Source organism: Rhipicephalus microplus, chromosome 6, assembly GCF_043290135.1.
Source record: "Rhipicephalus microplus isolate Deutch F79 chromosome 6, USDA_Rmic, whole genome shotgun sequence".
NCBI lineage: Eukaryota > Metazoa > Arthropoda > Arachnida > Ixodida > Ixodidae > Rhipicephalus > Rhipicephalus microplus.
Genome location: NC_134705.1, coordinates 129,028,040 through 129,054,334, shown reverse-complemented (window position 1 = coordinate 129,054,334; position 26,295 = coordinate 129,028,040). Strand labels below are relative to the sequence as shown.

Here is a 26,295-nt window from a genome sequence, read left to right as displayed (position 1 = left end):
TGAAGTGGCTGAGTTCAAAAAGGTGCTTTGTTGTCGTCTATGGCATACAATCACCTCTTGGAGGCTGCTTTTTCGCATGTACACTGTATCGCTGATGCATCGAGGCGGACACCACCCAGACGATATCTCGTGTTTTTGCCAGCGTAAGCCCATTGTACTATTTTTGTGCAACTCTAAGCGGCAAGGTCGCGTGCGATAAAAGAATGTTTTGACTGGTGTGTTCGAAGGCGCCCCTTTACCGTGCATGTGAACTCCACTGTTTCTTGAAGCACTGGACTGAGTTTTATTCGCAAGTTCATTAGAATTTATATTGTCGCAACATATTTTCACTGGGTAATGTAACATTTTTGCCAATACGTAGCTTTAGCAGTACAAGTATAAGCAGTGAAGAGTTTGGAGAAGCAAAAAATAATTTGGGAGAATACGTATAGTGCTGGACTTTTTTGGTGCGTTATGTCATAAAGCACTGCTAGCTTACCCCATCAGCTATACCAAGAAACCTGCGCTACACGAAAGAAAAAAAAATCAGATATCTTCACACCAAGACGCAGTGGCCAGTATATGGGGAGTAGGGCCACACTCATTCATTGTTCAGGTTTGACCACTCCTGAAATTGATATACACATTTAAGTGCCTGCGCGTGACGTAGTGACTTTTTCGAAGTCATCTTCTATACGAAGCGGCAACTTTTCTTGGCACTAAAGGCAAAGCTACAGAGCCAAATCGCATGTATCTAGCCGTCAGTGTAGGTAGTTCCAAAGTAGCGCCCCTATTTTCAACGTGAAATATAAATATTCCCTCTTTATTTTCCACGTGGACCTATTTGAGACAGGACGCAGCTCACATCAGTGAGATATTTGTTTTCTTTTAGTTTATTTCTTGTTACATCACGTTTTTGAACACGTTATGAAGTCCCGCCTTTTCACGCTCACCTCAAACGCTAAGCGGCTTCTGCGTGTACATCAAACGCTGATTGTGCACCCCCCTCACTTTCCACAACGTTACGAGACGCGCGCCAAAACGGACTACTTGGCGTAGTGCTACATGTGCAGCAGCTTCGCTTCCGTAGCTTTTCGTTGCCGAGTATAGCCACATTGCGCGGGACAAAAAAGAACGAGGAAGAACATTGTGAACAAACAAGTGCAATATAATAATTGCAAAACTCTTCCCAGTAGATACCTAAATGCCTTTTGAAAGACCACCTGGCAAGATTAGATATAAAGATTGTAGTATAGCAACTGATTCTTCAGTTCGCGAAAAGAAGACAGACGTCGGAATTGCATCTTCAGCGTTGGATTGGTCTTTTTCAATTTGTTTACCCTATTTTACACCTACTTATCAAGCGGAATTACTTGCAATTCTCTTAGCGTTACGAAAATTACCGCAATCAATAACATGTGCCATTATTCTTTCAGACTGAGTGCCTGTGTGTAGTTCATTAACTGTGCCTAACATGTCCAATGCTTTAAAAGTATTTTACGCCCTTGCCCCAAGATATTTACGACTCATTCGCTTAGTGTGGATACCAGGGCATAGAGCTTTAACCCTCAATGAATATGCAGGTACACTCGCAGTGGCCTGAACTAATAATCCCATAACTTCTATATTGCCGATGCTAGCATTGATCGCTGTGGCACGCTTTGAAAAATTTGTCATGTCAGATCAGTTTGAAAAATGTCGCTTGGCAACATCTGATTTTTCTCATTTTAGTAACCCCGGAAAAAATCGATAGTGCTCCTCTAGAAAGGCGGACATATCAAGTACGAGACTAAGATGCCGAGTTCCCCCCCCCCCCCCGAACTTTTATCTAAACAGGTCTGGTCTGGCGAAGTCTCCCTTATGCCTCCACTGCAACGAGAGTGAATCCCTTCATCATTTCCTCCTAACATGCAGGATAGATACAAACAGAAGGAAGAGACTGTTAGAAGAACCTCTCCGTAGGTCGGCTCCAAATTTATCCCTTCCGGAGGTCCTTTCCTTTGGAGCAACTGAAAAGGGATCTAGCCACAGGAACGTTTGCGAAGCCGTATGCGATTTTCTAAAGGCAACAAAATGAATAGATTGTTAAGCTGAGGCATAAATTTACTTTATTTCAAACCATATTAGCTTGTTCGTTTTTTGTATTACCTCTATTATTTTATTTCTAATCTATCGTTTACCAATTGGTTTTTTGTTTAAACATTGTTATCTAAACAATCCAGCTGGTAAAACAATTTCATCTCACAAATTAGGCACTGTCCGTTTCATGGCCAATCCCCCGTGGTGGGTTTCGCCAGGACTCTGAGGAACAACCAACCAATGATTGGCGTACAAGCGGCAACGGGTTCACACTTCTTTTCTTTGTCCTTGCTTGTCTAGCGCAAAGTGGCTAAAAGATGAAGCCGTTCAAATCAGGCCGGCAGGCAGTTATGCTTCAGTTCGTTGCCTAATGTTGCTCTCTTCTGACTCCTCAGCGGCTGGAATAGGGCCAGAATGAGGGTCACTTGTTTCAACACGGCGTGTTTACCTGCGCTTCCTTACGAGATGCACTGGACAGATTGCTGTTTTAACACTGCCCTACAAAACTGTGTGAAGAAATGAAGAAAGAGCTTGTATACTCTTTGATGAAAAGGTCGTCAATTTTTTGGCACACGTTTCAGTAGAAAGGTTCGCTTATAGTAATAGTAAGCACAGAAAGCTCTTGTAGTAAAGCTGGCGAAAAATCTCTTTTTTCCCCACACCAACCTACCAAGCTGTCCAACACTTACTTACTAGTCAAGCGTGAATATTGTGACTAGTAAAATATTCTACCCTGTCTATGCATAGCCTTTCCCCATATTCCAGTCGAAAACAAAACGAGGTAACTCAAGCCTTCCATGTAGTACGCCAGAGCATATTGCTAGAACAAAGATTAAATGAGGAATTTAGAAAACACTATGTATTTGATATGATGACAAGTCATAGCCACTAAAGAAGAATTAGGCCCTTACCATGAACCTGGCTGATGGAAGTTGTATAATACATGTTTCATGTTTACTTGAGGAAATGTTTTGACCACACAAGCAGTTGCAGTAGTAACTGCAAAACCTTCGTGGTGTCAGCTCATGTGACCGAGAGTTGTTTTATTTAATACTGCGATGACCTCTCGGTGGCTTCACTCTGGTAGTCTAACTTAGTATATCTTAGCATACTTAAAGCGTTCGCAGTTGAGCTTGGTGGTACATTTGACTGTTAAGTCAGATGAGCGCCAGGTTACCGGAGCAGAATGTGAAAAACGTCAGCCCCGTCTGCATTTTCTTATCCCGTCACCTAGCGCACCTAGCACGCTATTCGCAACTGAAATGAACATGAGAGGGCACTGCGAATTTGTAGCCTGGCGGATTCACGGAGGTATCCACGTCCGCTGTCGCTAACACAAATGTTAAGTTTTCTGCAGCGTGATTGCAGTTCTCGCTGCTTTGTAGAAGGGGACGTGGTTGATGACGCGGAGCATCTTATTCGAGTCGGCACCAGTGGGCCCACAAGCGCGAGCGGCGTTCTTGAAGTGGTCAGGTTGTTTGTGTAATGCACATGGCGCACTGCTTCTGTGCGAAATTCGTTTACGTACTTCGGGCACCGCAGCGACATGTAGTCACTGAATACAATGGTCATTTAATAGGTTCGAGTTAGCATGTAACACTGGTGCCTCACCTGGAAAGAAGAAATATGTGTGGCCGTTCGTTTTTTCTTCACGGGTGGCACCATCCTACCAAGCTCCTACCGTATACGACTGGCGCTTGGACTGTTTGGACCTCAGTACGCAGCTTTCCTGTATTCCCCTAAGGTGCCGCATGAATTGCTAGAGTTGTGAATAGTGGTCTATATGGCTAAGGCACTCGACTGTTGACTCGCAGGTTGCGGTAATGAATCCCGGTGGCGGTGGCGGCATTTTAGATAAAGGCGAAACGCTTGAAACCTGTGTTTTTGGATTGAAGTGCACGTTAAAGAGCCCCAGGTGGTAGAAATTTCCGCAGCCCTCCACTACAGCGTCTCTTATAATCATTTGCTGGTTTTGGGACATTAAACCCAGCATATCAATCAATCAATAATAGTCAATGAAATGTACAGTCAAATGTACCAGTGCATCTTAAGTGCAGTTTGTAAGACCCATCGAGCTGTGCGAACTCCACGTTTCGCATCAATATCGACTTTCCCTTTCCGGAATAATAGCTGCGTTGGCGCGGCCAATATCGTGGCCACGGGCGACGCGAGCAACGAACTTTTCTGGGAGGGATGACGACAGAACAGAAGACGTGGACGATAGGTTGGTGTCGGGGACGAAAGTCAGTGCGCGGCCATACATAAGAAAATACGGGCTGCTCTTCATCGTACATTGTAAGACAGCGTTATATGTGAACGTGACGAAGGGAAGTGTAGTGTCCCAGTTTTAAATGCGAACGAATCATTTCTTAACGAACTTCGGCGACTTTGAGCGTATCTCTCTCTCTCTTTATATATATATATATATATATATATATATATATATATATATATATATATATATATATATATATATATATATATATATATATATATGTGTGGCGAACATAAGTGACAGACCCTAACGTAGAAGTGATGGCATGCATGTCATGTAAGTCATGAGTCACAACTGCACTCCACGCTCAAGTTGCACTCACGGTAGGTTTGCTAGCTCCCCATATTCGCAAGTTCCGTAGACTTTCACGCTGCCCGGCGGCCGCCAGCTTGAATTTTCAAAGAGTATCGGAGCACCGGCGGAGCAGCGGCGCTCATGGCATGTGCATGTACGCCTTGGCTAGTGTTGGGCCTTTTTTAAAAGGTTTTTGTTGTAGTTACCGGGCGCACAAAGGTCACTGCAATAGCTGCACAATCTCCGTTTGCGAAAAAGGTGCTCTTTTCAGACACAATGAAGTAATAACTGAGGCGCTTATTCGCGTTCATCTGTACATGTGAGTACGTTTCGTGCGTCATCTCCACTTGAGAAACACGGAGCACGTTTCGCTTTGTTTGCCATTCGGCTCGTAACCTTCGGATTTGTTGCTTTCACGTTCATTGCTTCGTCTTTGTGGAAAAGCTTTGACTTTTTTTCATAAATGCGTCAAAAATATTGGCGATGCGATAACTGAGCGAAACCTTACATTGGCAAGTATCCGCTCAAAACTCAGGACATGAAAGGAAATACCGAATGTTATAACACTACTTGGGGTTTTTCGAGACAAACCACGTAATTATCGCGAGGCACGCCTTTAGTGGAGGGCAACTTGCATCGAATGCAAGGGCGCTCCCAGGGTACACCCAACATGGCAACCCGAGCATATCGTCATTTGCAAATGGAAGCGCAACAATATACATAAGGTGGGAAATACCTCACGTCGCCTTACCAGTGCAAGACCTCTGTTCCAATTTACTGGAAGTCGCTGCTGTGCAAGTGTTCCTGGGAAACAGAAAACTTAGTGTGGTTTCGGTGTACATAAGCCCATGAAAGAAGGTCTACATGGAGGCTTTCCTAAAGGACCTTGGCACTCTATCTCCCGCTCCTCGAATAATCTGTGGTGACTTTAACGCGCATCTCCCACTGTGGGGAGATAAGAGTGTAGATTTTCGAGGCAAGGAACTTCTTGCAGCTGTGGATGCTACCGACTTATGTGTGGCGAACGATGGCAAACCTACAATTTTCAGGCCACCAGATTCACGGAGTGCAATAGACCTTATACTTCACTCCACGGACCTTCTGGTATCATCGACCATGGCTCAAGACAAGATGGGCAGTAACCATTTCCCCATCTTCACCAATATCCTGGGATTTCGAACTGCTGGTCGACAATTCTGCAATGTAACACGCTGGGACACCTACAGAGAAGTGTAGGACAAATCCACTGGTGAGCTGTTCTCAGATATGTTGCAAAGCAAGCGAGCGGCAACTTCGTTGCTGAAACTGCCCGACCACTTTCCTGCTCCTGACTTGAAATTGAAGAACCTCTGCGCAGCACGTAGACGAGCGGAGCGGAAACTGATGAGAACAAAAGAAAATCCGTCTGCAAAAACCGAATATAAGAGAATAAACGCTGTGATCCGTCGCCATACACAAAAACTAAGACGAATTTAATGGACCGCTATCTGTGAGAGTTTATCAACGTTTACGCCCTTGACAAGGATATGGACAGTAATAAATAGTCTTTCTGGGAACATCCGCTCACGCAGGCCAATCGAAGCACTCGCTTTGAAACAAGGGAAACATTTGCAAACCCTTGCAGAGGATTTCGCAGACGTGTACACATCTGGCAGATTAGCAGGAGCAGTGATTCCTCTTTTACAAAACTATTTTCACACGATGGATACGCCATTCCTCTTTCGAGAGCTGGATATGGCACTTAGCAAATTAAGAAGACGCTGTGCCGTGGGTCCCGATCTGATCAGCAATCAAATGCTGACAAACCTGCAATATGAGCCAAAAAGGGCCCTTTTGGACATATTTAATCCTGTCTGGAGCACGGGAGAGATCCCAGTTGATTGGAAGACAGCATGGGTGGTGCCAGCCCTAAAGTCCGGAAAGTATCCTGTGAGCCTCGTATCATATCGACCGGTATCTCTAACATCATGCATATCTAAGTTGATGGAAAAATTAATACGTACAAGATTAACTTGGTACCTTGAACAAGGAAGACGATGACCATCGTGTATGACGGAATTTCGCCCACGACTGAGTGCCCAGGACAGTGTTTTGGACCTATTAAGCCACATCAAGCACCACCACGTCAGCGGACTCTCGACACTCGCCGTCTTCATGGACGTTGCCAAGGCATATGATTGTGTGCTTCAGGCAGGCATCGTGAACGGGCTCCAAGCCATGGGTGTGTCGAGAAATTCTCTTCGGCTCATACATGAATTTCTCAGAGACCACTGCTGTGTCCGGGTGAAGCTTGGAACTGTAACGAGCGAAGAAAGACGCGTTTTCCTCGGCGTCCCACAAGGAAGTGTTCTGTATTCCTTGCTTTTTAACGCTGCCATGGCCAGCCTTCCTGACACTCTGCACTAAGCTCTGAAAGCAGTTAAAATATCCATATGCGTTGATGACATCTGCATTTGGATCTTAGGGTACCAGCACAAACGTTTGGCCCGGATAGCACAGAACGCTATTTTAATCATTGAGCGCTACTTGCTGACATTTGGACTATCTATATCAGCGGAAAAATCGGCCTTCATGCTCTTCCCGGGAGCGAGATGGAAGTCAACACGTCTGTCGCTGAATATTCGAGGCCACTCAATTCGTTGTGCAACAAGTGTCCGTTTCCTGGGTATTACTATCGACAACAAACTATTATGGCGACGTGCGGTTGATGGTATAGTCACTGCATCAGTGTAAAGGATCAACGCTCTTCGTCGCATGAATAACGCGTTCGATGCTCTAACCACTGAGCTATCACAGCGGCCTCTTCGTCGAATGAAAGGGGTACGTTGGGGCAACAATCCTATGTCCATGCTTAAATTGAATATTGCGCTTATAACAAGCTGCATTCTTTATGAGCTGCCCCTGATATCACCATCACCGAGCCAGTTCAAACGCCTAGACGCAGTGCACAGAAAGGGTCTTCGCTTGGCGATGGGAGTTCCTCAGGCGGCTTCAAACATGAAGGTCACCAATGAAGCTGAGTCTCTTCCGCTCCGCCTTTCGGCGTCTCAGGCCTTATTGACGCAGCTGTCAAGACTGGGTGAGTCCTTCACAGGCACGGCGCTTCTCCGGCGGCTAAGAGCAAGAACTGTCTCACATTTCAACGCGGCACTGAACACAGTTCAATATTTAGGCTTGAAACTGCCTAAACGGTGCTCTATGGACCCGCCCTAATCCTGTGTAGATGTTGCTGTAACTTCAGCCTACCAAAGTTGCCAGAGAAGCGCACCTTTCCAGCCGCGGAAGCAAAATTTGTTGCGCTGGACCACTTGAGCACCATGTACTGCGGCCACCTACAAGGGTACACCGACGGATCAGTGTGCACACAAACGGATAGCTGCGCAGCGGCTATATACCCCGCCTTGGCGTGTCATGGTCGAGCCACTTGGATCCCGTGGTTCCTTCCACAACGGTAGAAAGCGCTGCAATCGCGGCGGCTTTGGGAAAATTGCGATCCTTTTCTGCACGAGATGTTGTAGTGCTGACGGACTCCAAATCAGCGCTACAAAGACCGCATCGTGGCCTACCTCAAGAAAAGTTCACCAGGCAATCTCTGGCACTAATTAAACAACTAATTTGCAAGAGTTTAATATAAAGTGTCAGTGGATCCCATCCCACGTTGGCATTGAAGGCAATGAAAAGGCCTGTCCGTGCTTCGCATGCCCTTGCGTACGAAGCATGGACATGTGTTCCAAAAGTAAGAACTCCCAAGACTTACCAAAACAACAAAGATGTGACACGCAATCATTTCAAGGCGATATACAAGTTTCCACATCAAGCATGCGTAATTCATGGACTTTCTCGTGAACAAGCGACGCTGTTGTACCGCATAAGAACCGGCTCCGCATACACCCTGGCCTGGTCATTCAAGACTGGGAGATGCGTTTCCCAGTTCTGTGCCTTCTGCGGTGACATCGAGGGTATTGAACGTTTCATTTGGCTTTGCCTACAGTTTGATGTGTAAAGCAGCGATGATCCGCAGCTTTCAAAAAGGCAGTGATAGGCCCCGGGCAATTGATGACGTCATCTTTCCTGAAACTAGGAGGAACGTGCAACGAATTTCGTTGGTCTTCCTGCGAAACACTGGACTGTCTGACACGTGGTAATAATATCCCAATTCAGGAGATGCTCAGGCGGAACAGTAGCCGGCCATGCATGCTGCAGGCCAGGCTAACCCCACCTGCGGCAACACGACCACCACCACCACCACGACCACCACCACCACCACCATGTTAGGCATTCAAGACCTCTTCGCCTTCAACGAGGCATTATATCCGAGTTTTGAAGCATTTGGGTGGCGCATAATATGCGGCGGCAAGAAGGGTTGAGCCATTGATTGATCAGCCATTGAATGGTGCATTCGCTGGTGCCTGTGAGAACAAAAATGAATGGCTGCCTGTCAGAAATAGACACCTTGTATCATGATTGCTCTCACCTTCATCTAAAACCTCACTGGCTGTGGCTACGCTCCCGGAGCGCAGCGTTTATAATACCGAGCACTGTACATACAAAAGTTTCTGGAAGGTGTAGGCAACAACAGCCTTTGAAATACTTGTAAATCGAAACGCACCATGCACAATGAATAGACCAGCAGTGCATGTCAAAGCTTTAAAAGCGATATAAAAAATCTGACTAAAAAAGAGCAAGACAACACAAGAGAAACATAACTTACCTTTTTGTAGCAACAAAATGCCTAAATAAAAAACAACTGCCGAACCTCATTTGTGCCTTCGCGCTGACTAGTGCATCAATGGTGGAGGCGGAAGGAAGGGCGACGCCACAGGAGGAGACAAGAACATTGTTATCCAATGCTTTTGATTCTAAGCTGCGAGCAGTGGTTTAACACTTCATTGAGAGGTTTCCGGCTGCACTATCTACAACGAGCAAACATTGAAGTCCTTTCAGTTTCGCAGTAGCCTTACAGTAGACGCAAAGCGTGGGTTGGAAATATTGTGCTGCAATAAGCGACTAAGTTACTGAGCGATGACCGACAGACTCGGAGAGCACTCACTTCTTACACGGAATGGAACAATTGGTTCAGAGTGGGATAAGAAAAAAAGAACATGACAACAGCTTTCTGCACAGTGCTCTTCATTGCGACAATTTGTCAGGTGCTTTTGCCATTTTATCTCATCTTCCACGGCTAAGCGGTTACAAGTGCGGCAAGAGGTAACCTGACTCTATATACTGTATGGAGTTTGGCTATGACCTGGAATAACGCTAATTACTAACAAAAACCACCATACTGATACCCACCATTCGGATACATTTCAAAACGCAGGCGGAAAGCATTGATGGTAAATAAAGATGCAATTACTGTTTTGAATAGGCATTGAAGAGATAAAACAAGTTTTTCAAAAATTTTATGGTTAGCCTAGTTGTAAAAAAGGGACGTCGAGCTGGTGTAAAAAAATAGAAGCTCTAAAGCTTCTTTATTGAATGCTTTGGCGGTACGTAGAACGGGCGAGGATTAGGAGATGGAAAAGACAACGGTGTCTGCTAAGAGAGCCCGATGCGATAGCAGCACCGTGCTAACAATGACGTGCCCCTACATTGGTTGGAAGGTGAGAACACTCGGTTTTAGCACGAGTTTCATTTCTGGAGTTTGGACATCTCTGCAGCGTATGTGACTGCGCGTGTTCTAACTCGGCTCTCCCTGTGCTGCGAGCAACTTAGAAAGGACTTAGCACAACTTAGCTAAATCTCAGCAACAGCGGGGAAGCAAGCACATTAGTCTTCAATAGCGTAGAGCTTTACTGCTTTAACTTTTGCGTAACTCAGTTCAAGTAACGCCAAGCTTTTTTTTCCCACTTTCTTAGATTGTCGTGACCGCTTAGTTTCAAGAATGTGAATAAAAGTTGTAAGTAAAGCCCAGTGGTTTGTTTGTTTGTTTGTTTTTTGCTGTCATCGGCGGTCTCTTGATACATTTACCGAAAAATATTTCTCGAAGAAACCATCGGATTTATTTCGATATTTGGCTTTCTTGTGCGTTGTCCCAGGGTTACAAAGTTTCTGCTGTTATTAGGAAGGTGATGCTAACTTCATTTCGGACATAGTATTGTACGCAAATATCTGGTGTTGTAAGCACAGAGAATTTTATACACTTACCATTGCAGTGCAATGCTTAGCTAAGCTATGGAACGTGCGCGACCTCTCCAGCTAAACTCAATCGCCATGCAATGCGGGAGAGGACTGTAGATTTGGACTCCTGCAAATTATCTAAACTACGTGTGAAGAATGTTCAGGTCCCACTCTGCATTTCATGCCTCGTCAATGCAAGTGAAAGAGTGTGGTTCCGCCCTAAAAAGTGACAAATTGCAGTTTTGTGTACACTACATTTATTTATGCTATAGAAGTGGCTTTTGTCGTCTTTGTAAACAAAGCTTTGCAGCCCAGATAATGGCTAGTGCGGCATTGAATGCTGCCATGAAATGAAGAAGGCCATCGTATGATCCCAAACGATCTCTCCAGTGACCTGCAAAGAGCAAATGAATGCACTAAAAACTTTTTTATCGAAGACAGTATTATTGCGTAACTGCCATTCTAAACTGTATAGGTTAGGGTCACCTGACCACACTTCAGGTGGTATGGCAGAGTAAACGGGTTCTTTCGGTGTCAGCTTGGTCTCTCATCAACAACTTTTATTTTATGTAAAAAATTCACATGTCTTATGAAAAAGAATTCAGTCTTCACTTGGCGTAATATTATTTCTCGTAGCCTTTTATATATACTTTTTAGCACTTGAATAGGAAAGATTTAGCATGCGTGCCAAAAAAAATGTATGCTTTCATATAACGCAAAAGCAGTGTACATGACCATAAAATTTTGCTTCCTTATTTCTCATAATAACGTTTTAATTACTGCCTAAATTATCAGTTATCTATATTTACATTTCAAGTTATAATTGCATTTATTTGTCCCGTGTTACCAGATAGCTTTACAAATAAATTTGTTGTTCTCTTAATGATAGGTCACAGAGTTAATAAACATCTCAAATTCTTTCTATTTTCGATAGATTTAGGTAGAACCACAGAATGGTTCATTAGAATCAGACGCAGAGTTTTACAGAAAAGGTACATCAAGTTTGTGTTCTCTTCAGAAAATCAACTGTGAGAAAAACACACAGTTTCTTATAGAAACAATGTAAATCAAATAGATATGCTACCAAAACATACTCAGCGGGCAAGTTTTCAACGAAAGCGTAAAAAAGACAGAAAATGAGTACATTTATCTAGTCCCTCCACGTATGTTACCAAGATGAATACATGCGCAAAAAGTGACGAAAAATCTGCCAAGAAACTGTCACATCTATCAGGAGGCGCGGATTTCGGTGCTATTTTTAAATGGCTCCACGTGCTCGTACAAGCTTGTGAATACAGCGTTACGTCCATCAGAACTTCTGCTACTTTTTGGTAATGAAACCAATCACTTTTTTGAACTATAGTTATGCTATTCCATACCCCCTTAAATATGCGTGATCCTTAATGCGTTCATTTTCAATGCACGCATAAATAGATTTTACAAACGAGTTCAGCCTTTCATGTCTAGCGTACCTTTAGAGTTGGTAGGTTAGCGGTATTAGACGCACTTGCATTTTCGTTACAGTAAATACCTCAGCAGAGCTGCTCCCTTATTAAAGGTCGCATGTGGCTTAATTTTTCTTCGGAGATCAAATAGTTCTGCTAAAACTTATACTGATAAGTGTGGCACGTTATGTTAGGATTCGGGCAAGACAATTTGTTCGAATGACCATAAAATGTAAAAAAGGCTGCACCAATGTACATTGTGTGCTACAGCTTAGTACCTGGAAATATCGGGAAAGCAGTTGAAGCTGTTCGTTCTCAGCAACGTAAAGTTAAAAGGTTTTTTTTTTTAAAGAATATTACTTGATGATTTGAACACATGTCTCCTTCACAAGAAACAAACTTATTGTCTCACAGGCCAACCACCCGCCTGTACATTATCAGTTTCTTTATTTTCTCCTCAAAAATGAGGCAGTACAACAGGAAAATGAAGATAGCATAAATGTTATAATCCATAAACAAACAACAGCGTGCACTGCTGAGTTATCAATATATCACGTAGGATTGTAGGGAAAGAAGTTATACTAAGCCATGCATTGCATACGACAAACGTGTAACCCTTATATCAAATTTCCTTCGAAGCTCAGAAACAGAACTGAATTAGTATAGGGATAATGTCGGAAGACTTTGGCAAGACAGCTTTCATAGAACGTTGCTAAAAGGAGATGAAGATATAACTTCGTTGCTAAAAAGGTAACAGAACTGTTGTGATCCAAATATTTGGTAAATCAGATGCCATAAGAATTGACAGTTATATAAAAAAATAACTACTTGAAAAAACTATTACAATCATTTATTCGAATTGTTTAACAGCCGTATACAAACAGTTTGGCTAATTAATTTAACAAGATTTCGGGAACTTCAAACTTGAATTAATAAATCGAAGTGACCTGTTTTATTTTTAAATAAGTTCACTGATCCCGTCTTTACGCAGTGCACAGCAGCCCAAAGCGTTCAAACTGGTTGCCCTACGGCTTTGTCTTTTGAGTTCTGTCGCTTTGTCTCAAGCCCGTGGTTACAAATATTTTCTGGCTGTCTTAATGAAGGTCTCTACATTACTAAAAAATGTTTTTTTTGTAAAAGAACACCCTTTCAACAAGAATTCAAAGGATTAGGGGGATTAGGGATGATTAGAGGCACTACTTTCTTTTCTTGGCTACGGGTCTGCTTTGTAACTTTTCAAAGAAATCAAGAACACCAGCTAAGTCTTATGTGAGATACAATGAAAACTCAATAAATTGTACAATCCATGCTAAGTTGTACGCTAATTCTGGCATAAATAAACTTGTGCAGTTGTAAATGAGCAATCACTTGAACTTGCGTTTGCTAGAGGGGCACAATTTATGCGTTCGTAGACAGGAAAATATTCCAATTGCTTGCCCGTCTAAGAGGCCACGTTTTAGATATGCAGTTAAATTGGGATGCAATTGTTAACGTGAACTTTCAAGACGTATAACAAATGACAACCACGAATCATCAAGCATGTCGGCAGAGCAAGATGCTCCTCACCCATACATCGTCGCAGTAATTACCAAAAATGTCATAATAATTATTACCAATCTCCGGCACCTTTCTTCTTTGTTGCCTCTGAAAGTCAACAGATGCAGCTAATCTGGCATAAATCAATCAGACAATCTGTAATAATCTGGAATACATGACAGATAAGCATAATCACTTACCAACCAAAAATGGTCCCGTAATGAGTGTGACACCAATCCAGAAGCCGACTCCACCGAGCACTAAGGGCATTCGGTCAACTCCAAAGTGTTTCGTGAGAGAAGGCATGAGCAGGGTAATTCTCAATCCGTTACTGATTCCGAATAACGCGGACAAAGCCAGCATGACCGGGAAAGAGTCCAACAACACGAATAGCTCTAGCACGAGAGATTGAAGAAGGTATCCCACTAGCATGACGCTTTCCAGTGACAAAACACCAGAGTCGATTACAAGGCCGCTTAGTGGTCTCATCACAATGTCCGTCACTGCAAAAGCGTTTAGTAAAAAAACGCCACTGGATGGTGCAATTCCTTTGTCCTTGGCAATATCCACTGACAACAAAAGAAACGCAGATAACCCAAGGGTAATTATCGTGAACGATACGGCGTTAACCACGAACGGCATGCTAATAAACTCTCTCGTTATTGTATTCAAGGTTGCTTTTCTCATATAGGTCTTGTCTCCTGATGTGTTGGTCGAGTTGAGCGATGGAAGGTCGTTGATGCACGAACTGCTGGTTTGTACGTGTGGTAATTCTGTGAACTCTTCTTCGTGGTCATCAGGATTGTGGCAACCTTGCGTACCGTTTTCAGGCAAAAGTAGATTATTTGGAGCCACTTCAGCGTTCATTTCAGGCTGTGTCACTGCACTTCCAGAGGACTGCCTCCTTGGTTTCGCCCACTCCGGGCTTCGGACGGCGAGCGTGGGAGGCAATGAATGGAGGATCAGACCACCCAGCAACAGGAAAGTGCCTCGGATCCCGTACGTAACTCGAAGAAACTCAGCGAGTGGAGGTAAGTACAAGCTGTTGATGCCAAGAGACGTGTAGATGATGCTGCACGCTGTAGCCCTTCGTTTTTCGAAGTGTTGGGAAACAAGGACGTTAGCGCCAACGTGGACGCCACATGCTGCAACTCCTACAACAAAAAAGAAATAAATGCAATTGCGTGAATTCCTACAAGCTGTCATTATGCAAACGCTCTCACCACATGGCCAATCATCCTTTTAAAACGCCTGAAGCAATCATGTCGTCATATTCATCAGCCTGACTACGCTCACTGCAGGGCAAAGGTCTCTCCCCATGGTTCGCCAATCAACTACTAGAGGCCATTAGAACTTTTTCGTTTCCGCCAATCAACCGGGTTATGATCTTGCTGCGGCCCTGTTACACCAGCTCTTAGTTCAATATATACACCGCTTTTTTTGCCCCCCCCCCCTCCCATCATGCATTTGCATTTTCTTAACATGCCTGGTACACTGAACAACCAGCGGTTGTTTTGCCTAAGCGCCGAATGACTTGCGTATGAATATTTCTTCTTAGTTTCGACTAGAATGTCCTGGACGTTGGTGTGTTATCTGACTCACTCTGCTCTCTTGTTGCCCCTACAGGCTGCACCTGCTATTGTCTTCTCCATCAGCAGCTGCCTCACCCTCAATTTACGCACTGGTGTCATTGCGGTAAGCATGAGCAGACTAATGAGAGCCTTCATTTAAGTGGACTCGAAAACGCTGTCTTTACATTAGTTTTAACAGCAGAGCTGTGTATTTTATGCGGTTGTCGGTAGAGCGTAGAGCATTAATCCCCACTGCCTAGCAACCACTTGCCACTTGGCAAAGATGCCAACGCTCACTTCGCATGCAAAGAGAACCATAAAATTACGTTGACAGGAGTGAGAAAGATCAGAAAGCGAGGAATAAACAGAAAAAGAAAGGGGGTGAGGCAGAAAGAGGAAAAAAAAAGAATGGAAAAATAAATATTTAAATTCGAGACAACAGCAAAGGAAAAAAATTGGCAGATCTCACGTACAGCGGGAATTGATGATATGCAAAGCACGAATGAGAAATGTGACTTGCTCACTGAATTTCATGCCAACCGGTTGTACCCCCGTGATCTCCGACGACAGCGCAGCTCTGGCAGACTGCCCCCCCCCCCCCGCGCCATCTCCTGCCGCCGACATGAGCTCTCGCTGAGTGGTACCCCATCTTCGGACTCAAGTGACCGTTTCCATCTTTCCTATCTCCTCTTTACTTCCGTCGCTCGCTGTTCCTGCACTTCGCTCTCTCCTTTCTCTCTCTATATGTACCTTTTGATCCCTCCTTACCCCCATTCCTTGTGAGTTACTGTTCTGGTGTCACACTCTGATGGAGACAGTTACAGGGCTCACTTTTCTCTTCTTTGCTTTTTAAGATTCGTGGTATGTTGTCATGTTCTTACATGATACGCGTGTGAGGCTTATCATGTTTGCACCAGTCATATATTTCGTCATTCAGTGACCTGACGTCACACCAAACTTGGTATATGTGGAGGTAGCAAAACATCCGCGAGCGCATCATGAAAGGTCCATAATACTCCAATGGGCACAGCGACGCTACGTTAGCAAAACGTGAGCACTCTATCGTCTGAGGCCAGGCGCGACCAGCGTCCGTCAGCGCGTCCCTACGGCAAAGGCGCGAATTGGGACATGCTGCATTTCTCGCCGATGGGTTGCCCAGCGAACACTCCCTCTCCCACTTTTCGTGACGGAGGGACGCCGAACGCGCTGAAACGCGCATGCGTCAAAGCGACGCCGCGAGGTGCGCATGCGTTAAAGCAACGTAGCACGGCGCGCGCCAGCCAACATAAGGCAGGACCGGCTCCTGGCGTGGCAACGCTGGCGTGACGCGACGAAATGAACGCCGGCAAGCACGCACACCACGTCACGTTGAAATGTATTGGCGCCTTGACCTTGGCATGTAGTCATGTTCTCACATGACACGTCTCTCATGATTATCATGTTTGCACCAGTCACATACCTTCGTCATCCATTGCTGTCACGTAATACCAAATTTGACATACGTGAAGCTAGCGAAACGGCCGCGAACACATGGTCAGTGTGGCATGTAGTCATGTTGTTACATGACACTCATGTCGTGATTATCATGTTTCGATGTGTCATTTATATATGTCGTGCGTTCGCGTCACGTAATACCAAGTTTGGTACATGTGAAAGAAGCTAAACAGCCGCGAGCGCATCATGAGTGTAGCATCTAGTCCTGTTATTACATGACACGCATCTCATGTTTCTCATTTTTGCACCAGTATCATACCTTCGTCATCCATTCACGTTCCGTAATACCAAATTTGCTTAGGTGAAGCTAGCGAAATGGCCTCCTACGCATCATGAGCGTGGCGTGTAGTCATGTTGCTACACAACACGCATCTCACAATTATTATAATAGCACCAGTCACATACCTTTGTCCTCTATTCACGTACTGTAATACAAAATTTGGTATATGTGACGCTAGCGAAACGGCCGAAAGCGTACCATGAGCGTGGCATGTAGTCATGTTGTTACATGACACGCATGTGATTATTTTCATGTTAGGGTCGGTCACTTGTGTTCGCCATGCAATCATGCCATAACATACCAGCTTTGCAACATGCCTTGTGAACGAAACCACCACAACAGCTGCTAGACAATGACATGTAAATCATGACATTCATAACATACATATCATAATTTTCATGTTATGACTAGTGAAACATGTTCTTCATACAGTAATGTTATGCCATACCAAGTTTGGTATCAATACCATCATCGAAACGGCCAGAAGAGCTAAATGTCATAGGAGGCTAGATAGATAGATAGATAGATAGATAGATAGATAGATAGATAGATAGATAGATAGATAGATAGATAGATAGATAGATAGATAGATAGATAGATAGATAGATAGATAGATAGATAGATAGATAGATAGATAGATAGATAGATAGATAGATAGATAGATAGATAGATAGATAGATAGATAGATAGATAGATAGATAGATAGATAGATAGATAGATAGATAGATACGCTCAATGTCGCTGAAGTTCGCTAAGAAGTTCTTCACATTTAAAACAGAGAGAAAGAGAGCTTTGTATATCTTTGTATAATTAATGCGAAGGATTTCTTTGCGTGTTGCGAGCACTTTCAGTATCTATCTATCTATCTATCTATCTATCTATCTATCTATCTATCTATCTATCTATCTATCTATCTATCTATCTATCTATCTATCTAGCGCTTACGTCTTAGTGTTCTTGTGATCACCCTCTTGACATAGCGTGAACCAATGGGAGGGTAAGATGGTTTGACGTATATGACGCACTAGCCTAGACACGAATGATGTCACAATCTCGTAGCGTGCGTCGTCAAACACTTCCCGCCAAACAATGACAGATACGTGCGGGCGGGTATGTGCCACTGGTATGCAGATATGTGGCACAGGTGATTGACACTTGTTATGCACCCAGGAACGATGTGAACAAACATGGCCAACTTTAACGCGCGAGCGTTAAAGAAAACCTTACATCGGCAGCGTTGACACGACTAACGCAAAGAATAAAAGTCTGGATCCCAGCAGGAATCCAACCAAAGCATTTTGCGTGAAAATCAAGCATTCTACCACAGAGCCAAGCCAGGTCTCGTAACTACTTTTCAAAAAAGACTCTAATGTTCGCGAAACGTCAAATGTGGTTGCAGTGCTGACTATCCAGTTTTATAAACATTATATGTGTACTCTTATGATAGAGTCTTCATGTCGGGTTCACGTCAAAAGTAATTAAGGGCCACGCTCCGAGGGTATTTATGTACAATTGTCTAGTGCTACCATCCTTGCAAGCACCAGCGCTTCATGTCAGTTTATCGCTTCTGGTGTTGGCAATACTTGTGTTCCTGTTGGCATTGTTGCGCAAGTGCCTAAAACTGGTTATATAAACATCTGCAACTGTTCAAGGTATGTTCGCGCGTGCAAAATTTATACTTATATTTTCCATCATTTCATGACGTCTCTCTCAATAAAAAAAATTACAACGCAGTCACCTTCCTCCGAAATGCTTCGCATAACGTTGATGCCCAAGTTGCACGGAACCTTCCAATTTTTTATATTGCAGCAGCGACATTGGAAAGTAAATTGGGGGTGAAGAAGAGCGATACCAGAGAGAGGCAGACGGGAAATAAAGAGGGAGAGGGTAAAGCTAGACATAGCGTGGCTTAACAAGGGGCATGAAAGGCAACCGAGAACAAGGATCCGAGATAGCAGAAGGAGAACGAGGAAGTGACAACTACTCATGTATATTATAATACATACATCAAGGGATGAACATGACAAATGAGAGTGACGAGGAGAAATGTGTGAGTGAGGAGGGATTGATTAAGAAATGCTTCGCTGTTTTTTTCAAGCTTCGCGCTACTAGACCATTGCTGCTCCAAGTTCTTTGAAATTTTTCGACGTGAGCATACAGATGCAAAAACAACGTTAAACGAAGCAAATATAACTGGGCTACAATTACACCTTTTCATTTCGAGTATACTTCGTGCCGTTCGACATCTTTTAAACATTCTGCTGTAACTGAAGGCTCTTCACCAATGTTCTCGCATTAAAGAAAGCAAGAATAAGTGTGATAAATGTTGTGAAGGTGACGCCAAGTTTGGTGGGGGTAAACTGGGATATATGTTTCATTTGTTTCTGGGAATGGGATGTCTGGGAATGACATTGCGCCCTAACGTGAAACCTTAAGCGCAATATTGTACTAGAAGTTCGCAAAGCAGCTAAATGTGTAGACATTATACTAAAGTTTGGGGTTCTACAGTGCACTACAACGTTATGATTTGAAGAATCATTGTAGTGGGTAACTCCAGATATATCCTGAACTCCTGGGCTTCTTTGAGAAGCTCCTAACTGCTAACGTGTTCTGTCATTTTGGCCCCATAGCAATGCTGCCGACGGGACTGGGAAACAAGCCTGTGTCATTGAGCTTGGAGTGACCGAGTGTTACATTTGTCTTCTATTGCAATAAAGAGCTATAGGTATGCATGAATGAATCAAGAATATATTGAGGACTCGTTTATTTGTCCCACCCAACTTAAATTAACACCGGCTGGAAATGAAGGCAGAAAAGGCTCAGGTGACGTTAATTGTACCATTTTAAGTTTTATGTAGTAATTGCCTGCGACAGGTGAAGTGCAAGAAAAGGTAACATGCCACCGCCAGGGACTGCATTTGCCATCTTGGGACGTGAAAGTAGAAGGTTTAGCTCCTGCCCGCGACGAGTTATCTTTTCGTCCGCTGTAATTTCTTGATATGTCTATGAAAATTACCACCATGCAAATGAAACAGCACAATTAGCGTCAACCATACTTTTTGCTTTGTTACCTGCTGGTTTCAATTGTTCTTATGCATACCTATACTGAGGCGCCATCTGCACTTCCCGAAGACGTGCATGTTTTGAATTTGTCTTACTTTCGTTGTTCGATCACAGTCACGGAGTGTCTGCGCTCTCTGTCATTTTCAAATCTTTCACAGTTCCTTGAAATGGTACACAAACGCCCCGCCGCAGTGGTCTAGTGGCTAGAGTACTCGGTTGCTGACCCGCAGGTCGCGGGATCGAATCCCAGTTGCGACGGCTGCATTTCTGATGGAGGCGAAAATGTTGTAGGCCCGTGTGCTCAGATTTGGGTGCACGTTAAAGAACCCCAGGTGGTGGAAATCTCCGGAGCCCTCCACTGGGGCGTCTCTCATAATTATATGGTGGTTTTGGGACGTTAAACCCCACATATCAAACAAATGGTACGCAAACAAATTTAGGCGCTTACCGTAGACAATGCCAAATAGGATGTTTAAATACAAGATATTGTCCACGAAGAAGCAGCTGGAGACTGTGGCACCTGCCGCAAATGTAGAAACAAGCAGCACCATTCGACAGGAAAAACGGCTGCAAAGATATCCCATTACCGGACCTAAAAAGGAAGCCGTCAACAAATTATAAAGAAATCCCTTTCATGGTTCACAGAGGCAATGAAATATGGTACCAATAGAGTCATTTTTTTTTCTTCTCACCTAAACATTGTGGTCGTGTAATTGGCAATTTTAATCAATTAAAAACTTCGTGCAAAAAGTACAGAAGGGCTCAGCAGTTGGAACCTTCGTCGACGTTGGAAAAAAATAGATACTGCATATAGTGTGAGTAACAAGCTTTTCACATGATAAGAGAAATAGGTAAGCTTTTTTCAGCACTCGAGACACTGAAGCAGCGAAGCGCCACTGCGTGGCAGTCACGTCACTATAAAAGTAGCCGCGTGAGCACTTAACTGCGAAAGCCTCCATCGACTAATAAGGGCTGCAGCGCGAGCACGAAGGTGCTAGAAGAAACAGACGAAAGGCGAGGCATGGAAGGCAAAGAGGACAACACGAGCGCTGCCTTCCTCTTTGCCTTCCGTGCCTCGCCTTTCGTCTGTTTCTTCTAGCACCTTCGTGCTCGCGCTGCAGCCCTTATTACCATGAATTCAAACCAACTAGCCCAAACAGCCATTATTCTCCATCGACTACTGTAGACCGCCATGATAACGTGCGCTAAAGAGCTCCGCAGCAGAGCTTCTAACCTAACCTAACCTGACAAACAGTTTCCGGTAGCCGTCACAGACGGGCGCACCACTTGATCTGAGAATGAATACCACGAATATATCATACCATCGCTAAAATGTTAATGCAAGAAAAAAGTTCCATCCGGTGTTGCGAATACATTTGCTCCCGCATCACTGTTAATTGCTGGCCAATGTCGTCAATGTGCAGGTTCCTTCGCGTCATATCACTTTTAGGTTGTCGTAATTTCGCCAGAATCGCTATTGTATAAGCTAGGATTGACAGCAAATTTTCATTTTACCTAAGACCTCGTACATGTAGTTTCGGTCCAGAATATGGTGGCCGGAAGTTAACCAGCTTCCTTATGGTGCGCAAAACTCGCTTTGAGCAGAAATAATGCTCCGAAAACACTGTCATTTGCGCAAAATATAATTGGGCATCAGCTCGCTTTTGAAAGCTTCAACAGGCGGCCCTGCAAGTATGGCGGCTGGACGATATATTACATGCCGCGTTTTATTCCCTAAGTATTCTACTTACTGAAAGAGCCCTCAGAATTCTAACTGTTTGAGAGCCCACCCATCAATGCAGTGTCTTACACTACAAACAAGTGGTTTTGGGACGTTAAATCCCACATATCAATCAAACACTTCAAAACAAAGATGTATGCAAAGTACCTGCCAAGAAAGAAAGACTCTGGCACAGCAAAAGTGGTAACGATGCGTCCTTCCTGCTGACACCGTACGTGTGAACGATTCCGTAGAAGAGCACGCCCACCGAATGCTGGCCAATGAGCACTGCGGCCAATGTGAGGCTTAGGAACACCGCGGTCACCCAACTGCGCCTCGAGTCCACTCCAAAGCGACTGTCCTTTTTCGCGCAGACCATAGAGACCGCCATGAGCCAGCTGACTGGTAAGCACTACCGGTGTCTGGCTGCGATGCTTGTCCTATAAGTGAGGAATACGTCTGAAAAAAATTTTAATGTTGCATTTACTTGGCCGTTTGACCACCAGTAAGGTACCTCCGCATATTCATATTTATTAAAGCAGGTGCAGCACGTTATTTCCTTTGCATCATTATCATATTGGTCTGTGTATGCTTCGGAAACGAAGTGCTGCGTCGTCAACGAGAAATACTCTAGCCCTATCACGAGATTATATACGGACGTATTTGGAAGGATTTAAATGACTTCGCCGATTTTAAGATCAGTATACTCATATCATGGTTTTACTAATGCTTTATTCCTCTCTTCATAAGATCCTACAATATATGACATTGACACATGATAGCTGAAGTAAATATTTAACTGCAGAGCTTGCAGATAAGCAGCTAACCAATGCTTGTTTTATACCGAGCGTGAGTGACTTTGCACATCCATTTTCAAACCGTTTAATAATATGCAATCGAACATTCATGCATGATCAAAACGTGTCTCATAAAAAGAAGCATATCTTGATTGTAGTTGTATATTGTTTAGGGGCGTTGACACCAGCCAGGGAAAGCGCTAGACGAAAATGCACTCGAGCTTGGTGCGCTTGGTGGAAAAGCGGGCAGTCAGGGCCCGCCAGTGTTTGTAACTGCGGCACTTCACCGTGCGAAGCGGTTTTGTTTCTGAATCTACCTCACTTATTTCGCCTGCCTCAAAACAGAACCAATTGTTAAAATGCTAGACATGGTGAGCAGTGCTGCCTTGATGCCAGGAAATTCAACCCGGCAAACATAGGCTAATGCGGCAGCTACTCGCGTTGGCAACTAGTGACGACCTGAAGACAGTTGACGAGAGCAACACTGCGATCGACGGAAAGCCTATGTATCCGGCAACTGAGGCATCCTAGCCAGACATCGACGACACGACAATAAGGCGGATGGCGCTAGTGACACGAATAACGAAGCTACAAGACAGCAGCAGGCGATCACTAGGGCGTGGAGAACGTGAGTTGTGAGTAGATGCGGGCCAGCAGATCTTTGAAGACAAGGCCGGAGGCTGCCAGAACGGCTACGAGGCCAATTATTCATGTCGTGAGCTCGAGTAACGCGAAGAAGCGACTTATCAAACGTCTTGCTGGTAACAAAGAGCCTCTGATTTACCTGGCTCCCGGACGCGCGTGCCCTGGTAGTGTAACCCGATCCGCGCACTGAGAGATTGGGTGTCTGTCGTTTACACTACGCGGCGCGGACATGTTACAGTAGGCGAGACGCCATGCCACAAGGCACAGAGCAAAAAAAAAACTAGGAGGTAATTTTCATCATGATAATGAAAGTGCCGTGGAATCCAGGGATTGTGAAGAGATTGTCGTTGAGGAGGATGGAGACGAGAAGATAGCGCTGAGAATGAGTAGTTGACGGCAATGCCAAGGACGCAGAAGGCGAGGCAGCTCAAAATACAGGCGTCATGGGAAAGTGACTCGAGGGAACACGTAGAGGAGAACAGAGGTGATGAATAGGAGGAGAAATGAAAAAAATGACTGTGCTGAGGAAGCATGCTTGCCTGCTTCCCCTGCACAGTTCAGACAAACCACAGCCGGCGAAGGCTAACCACAGTACAGCTAAGACTAACCACAGCCAGCCGGGAAGCACCACGTTCGTATCTGTCTCAACTGCCAGCAACGCAAGTCACCACTGACTAAACCAGCTGGCCTCCTGCAACCCGTGCAGGTCCCAACGACTCCATTCGACCAGATCGGCATGGACATTTTGGGCCCACTACCTACTTCTACTGCTGGGTACCGCTGGTTTATCGACGCGACTGATTATCTGACCCGTTATGCCGAGACAAAGGCTATCCAGAGAGGTATAGCAGCGGAGGTGGCAAGATTTTTCATCGAGAATATTGTACTGAGGCATCGTGCACGAATCGTCATGATCACACACAGAAGAACCGTCTTTACGGCAGCGCTTTTGAATCACGTCCTGATGCTCAGTGGAACAACACAGCGTAAGACCACCGCCTACCATCCACAAACGAACGGGCTGACAGAGCATCTAAACAAAACCATTGAGGACATGCTTTCGGTGTACGTAGATGTTGAACATAAAAGTTGGGATGAAGTCTTGCCTTACATATCTTTTGCGTACAACACGGCTAAGCAAGAAACGAACCGCATCACCCCGTTCAGCCTCGTTCATGGACGGGAAGTACGAACCATGTTAGATGTGATGTGGCTGTACAAAGATGACATTGACCCGGACGCTGACATGTTTACGGAACGCGCGGAAGCAGCTAGGCAACTTGCACGTTTACGGATGCGCCAGCAGCAAGAGTACGATGCAGACCGCTACAATACTCACCACAAAACAATCGTCTACCAAACTGGCGACAAAGCATAGGTTTAGACGCCCGTACAGAAACGAGGACTTTCCGAAAAGCTCTTAAGAAAATTCTTTGGACCATACCGAGTGCTGGGACAACGGAGTGATGTCACTTACGAAGTCGTTCCCGAAAGTTCGTATAGCGCGAGGCCTCGCCAGCACCATCCTGAACTCGTTCACGTAGTGCGCACGAAGCCTTACGTCAGCAAGTGATTGTGTGAGACGCTTCATTGAAAAAAAAAAAAACATGATTACTGACTTCACATCGGGGCGATGCTTTTTGAGAGGGAGGCAAATGACGCGTCTCTACATGTGGATGAAAACGATGATGGGGGGATTTAGTGGACACCAGGTAGGGGGCCTTTGGCTTGACTCGAGAACGAAGAAGACAATCTTGTGGCTTAGCTATTGAGAACACGCTGCTTTCGCTGTCTCAAGGCGTACCTGTGTTTTGTTCGCGTCGTACCACGACCATTTAAGTTAAGGTAAGAGAGCGGGCAAATAAGTAACAACAGACGAAAAACTCACCACTTGGTAGCAGCAAAACGTTGTAAAATATTGACGAAACCTCCCTTTCGGTGTACCTTCCTGCTGACTACAGTCGCAATGATGAAGGCGGCATAGAGGGGCCCTCGTGCGTCCCTGGAGGAGTCCAGCGCATTATTATGCCCTTGCTCGTGCCCTCAGTTCCACGCAGGGGTATAATATTTTGGTTGGGATGTTCACGGCTGCAATCTGTAGTAATAGCAAACATTTATTGCGAACTTTCATAAGTTTCACAGTTGCCGTGAGAAGTATGTAGAGAATGAACGACAAATACCATGCAGGGCCAGGCAACCAAGCTACTGAGCAATGACCGCGAGACTGTCAGACGGAAGAAAACAAGTCGCTGAGGGTTATACAAGGAAACAACGCGATAGCAGCTTGCTGCATGGTGCTCTCACCTGCGATAAACTAGTTCTTTTTGGCGTTTATCTTATCTTTCACTGCTGAATGGCTACAGAAGCGGCACGAGGTGCCCCGACCATAATTTGCCTATATGTTGTCGCGATGGTCACCTTGACCAACATAGTATGTGTTTAAATCTAGAACATCTAGAACAAAGTTTAAGCGATTATGATTTCCAGCATGGAGGCACACATGTACGGGTACGCAGCTGGTGTTGATATTGAACGAAAAAAATGTGATTCTGGTCTTCAGCAGTGTGGAATAGACATTCCAAAGCGTTGTCAGGATTACTCGCTTTCCTATAAAGTACCAAGAACACGCTGATTGGATATTTAGATGGTCACGTCAACTAACAGTACGAAATGTATCACTTATCGATATCTGTTGATACTACCAAAATACTTAACTTCTTCCTTTCTTTTTTTTTACTTTCTACTTCTATTTTGCTTCTCATTCTGCTCATTTCAATAAACCTTCTTTATATCTGATGGTTACCTCCTGCTTGTAAAATGCATTTCATGACTAACATATGACCCATCACTCATGAATTTAATCGAAAGATCGAAGTCGTCGAAGATTCCAAGGAAGCGCAATGCGTTAAAGTATACGGCTGTTCCGTGTATTTCAAAAGCGTGTACGTTCAGTTGGTTCTAAATGCAAAGCACTTCTTAGCGAACTTCGTTGACTTT

The 26,295-nt window shown here is 44.5% G+C and overlaps 1 protein-coding gene across 2 annotated transcripts; it reads right to left on the bottom strand.

Moving 5' to 3' along the window:
* Positions 1-10,987: 10,987 nt before the first annotated feature.
* LOC119182926 (monocarboxylate transporter 3-like) lies at positions 10,988-25,595 on the bottom strand. 2 transcript variants are annotated; one of them, XM_075866538.1, is made up of 7 exons: positions 25,479-25,595; positions 25,187-25,393; positions 22,025-22,315; positions 20,585-20,728; positions 13,929-14,882; positions 13,806-13,836; positions 10,988-11,141 (listed from the first exon to the last, which is right to left on the bottom strand). In XM_075866538.1, exons 3-7 carry the CDS (start codon positions 22,245-22,247, stop codon positions 11,009-11,011), a joined length of 1,485 nt encoding a protein of 494 aa, XP_075722653.1. In that variant the 5' UTR covers positions 22,248-22,315; positions 25,187-25,393; positions 25,479-25,595; the 3' UTR covers positions 10,988-11,008. The 2 variants fall into 2 exon arrangements, with proteins under 2 accessions (XP_075722653.1, XP_075722654.1); XM_075866539.1 differs by lacking the exon at positions 13,806-13,836 and having other exon boundaries at positions 25,187-25,525.
* Between the last annotated feature and the right edge of the window lie 700 nt (positions 25,596-26,295).

What these genes read in the sequence shown, in the direction of transcription:
- LOC119182926 (XM_075866538.1), bottom strand. Translation starts at nt 22,247, where the DNA reads ATGGCGGTCTCTATGGTCTGCGCGAAAAAGGACAGTCGCTTTGGAGTG. An exon ending in CCTATTTGGCATTGTCTACG is followed by an intron (nt 14,883 to 20,584) that starts GTAAGCGCCTAA and finishes TTTTTGTTGTAG; the next exon opens with GAGTTGCAGCATGTGGCGTC. An exon ending in AAGAAAGGTGCCGGAGATTG is followed by an intron (nt 11,142 to 13,805) that starts GTAATAATTATT and finishes TGCTCTTTGCAG; the next exon opens with GTCACTGGAGAGATCGTTTG.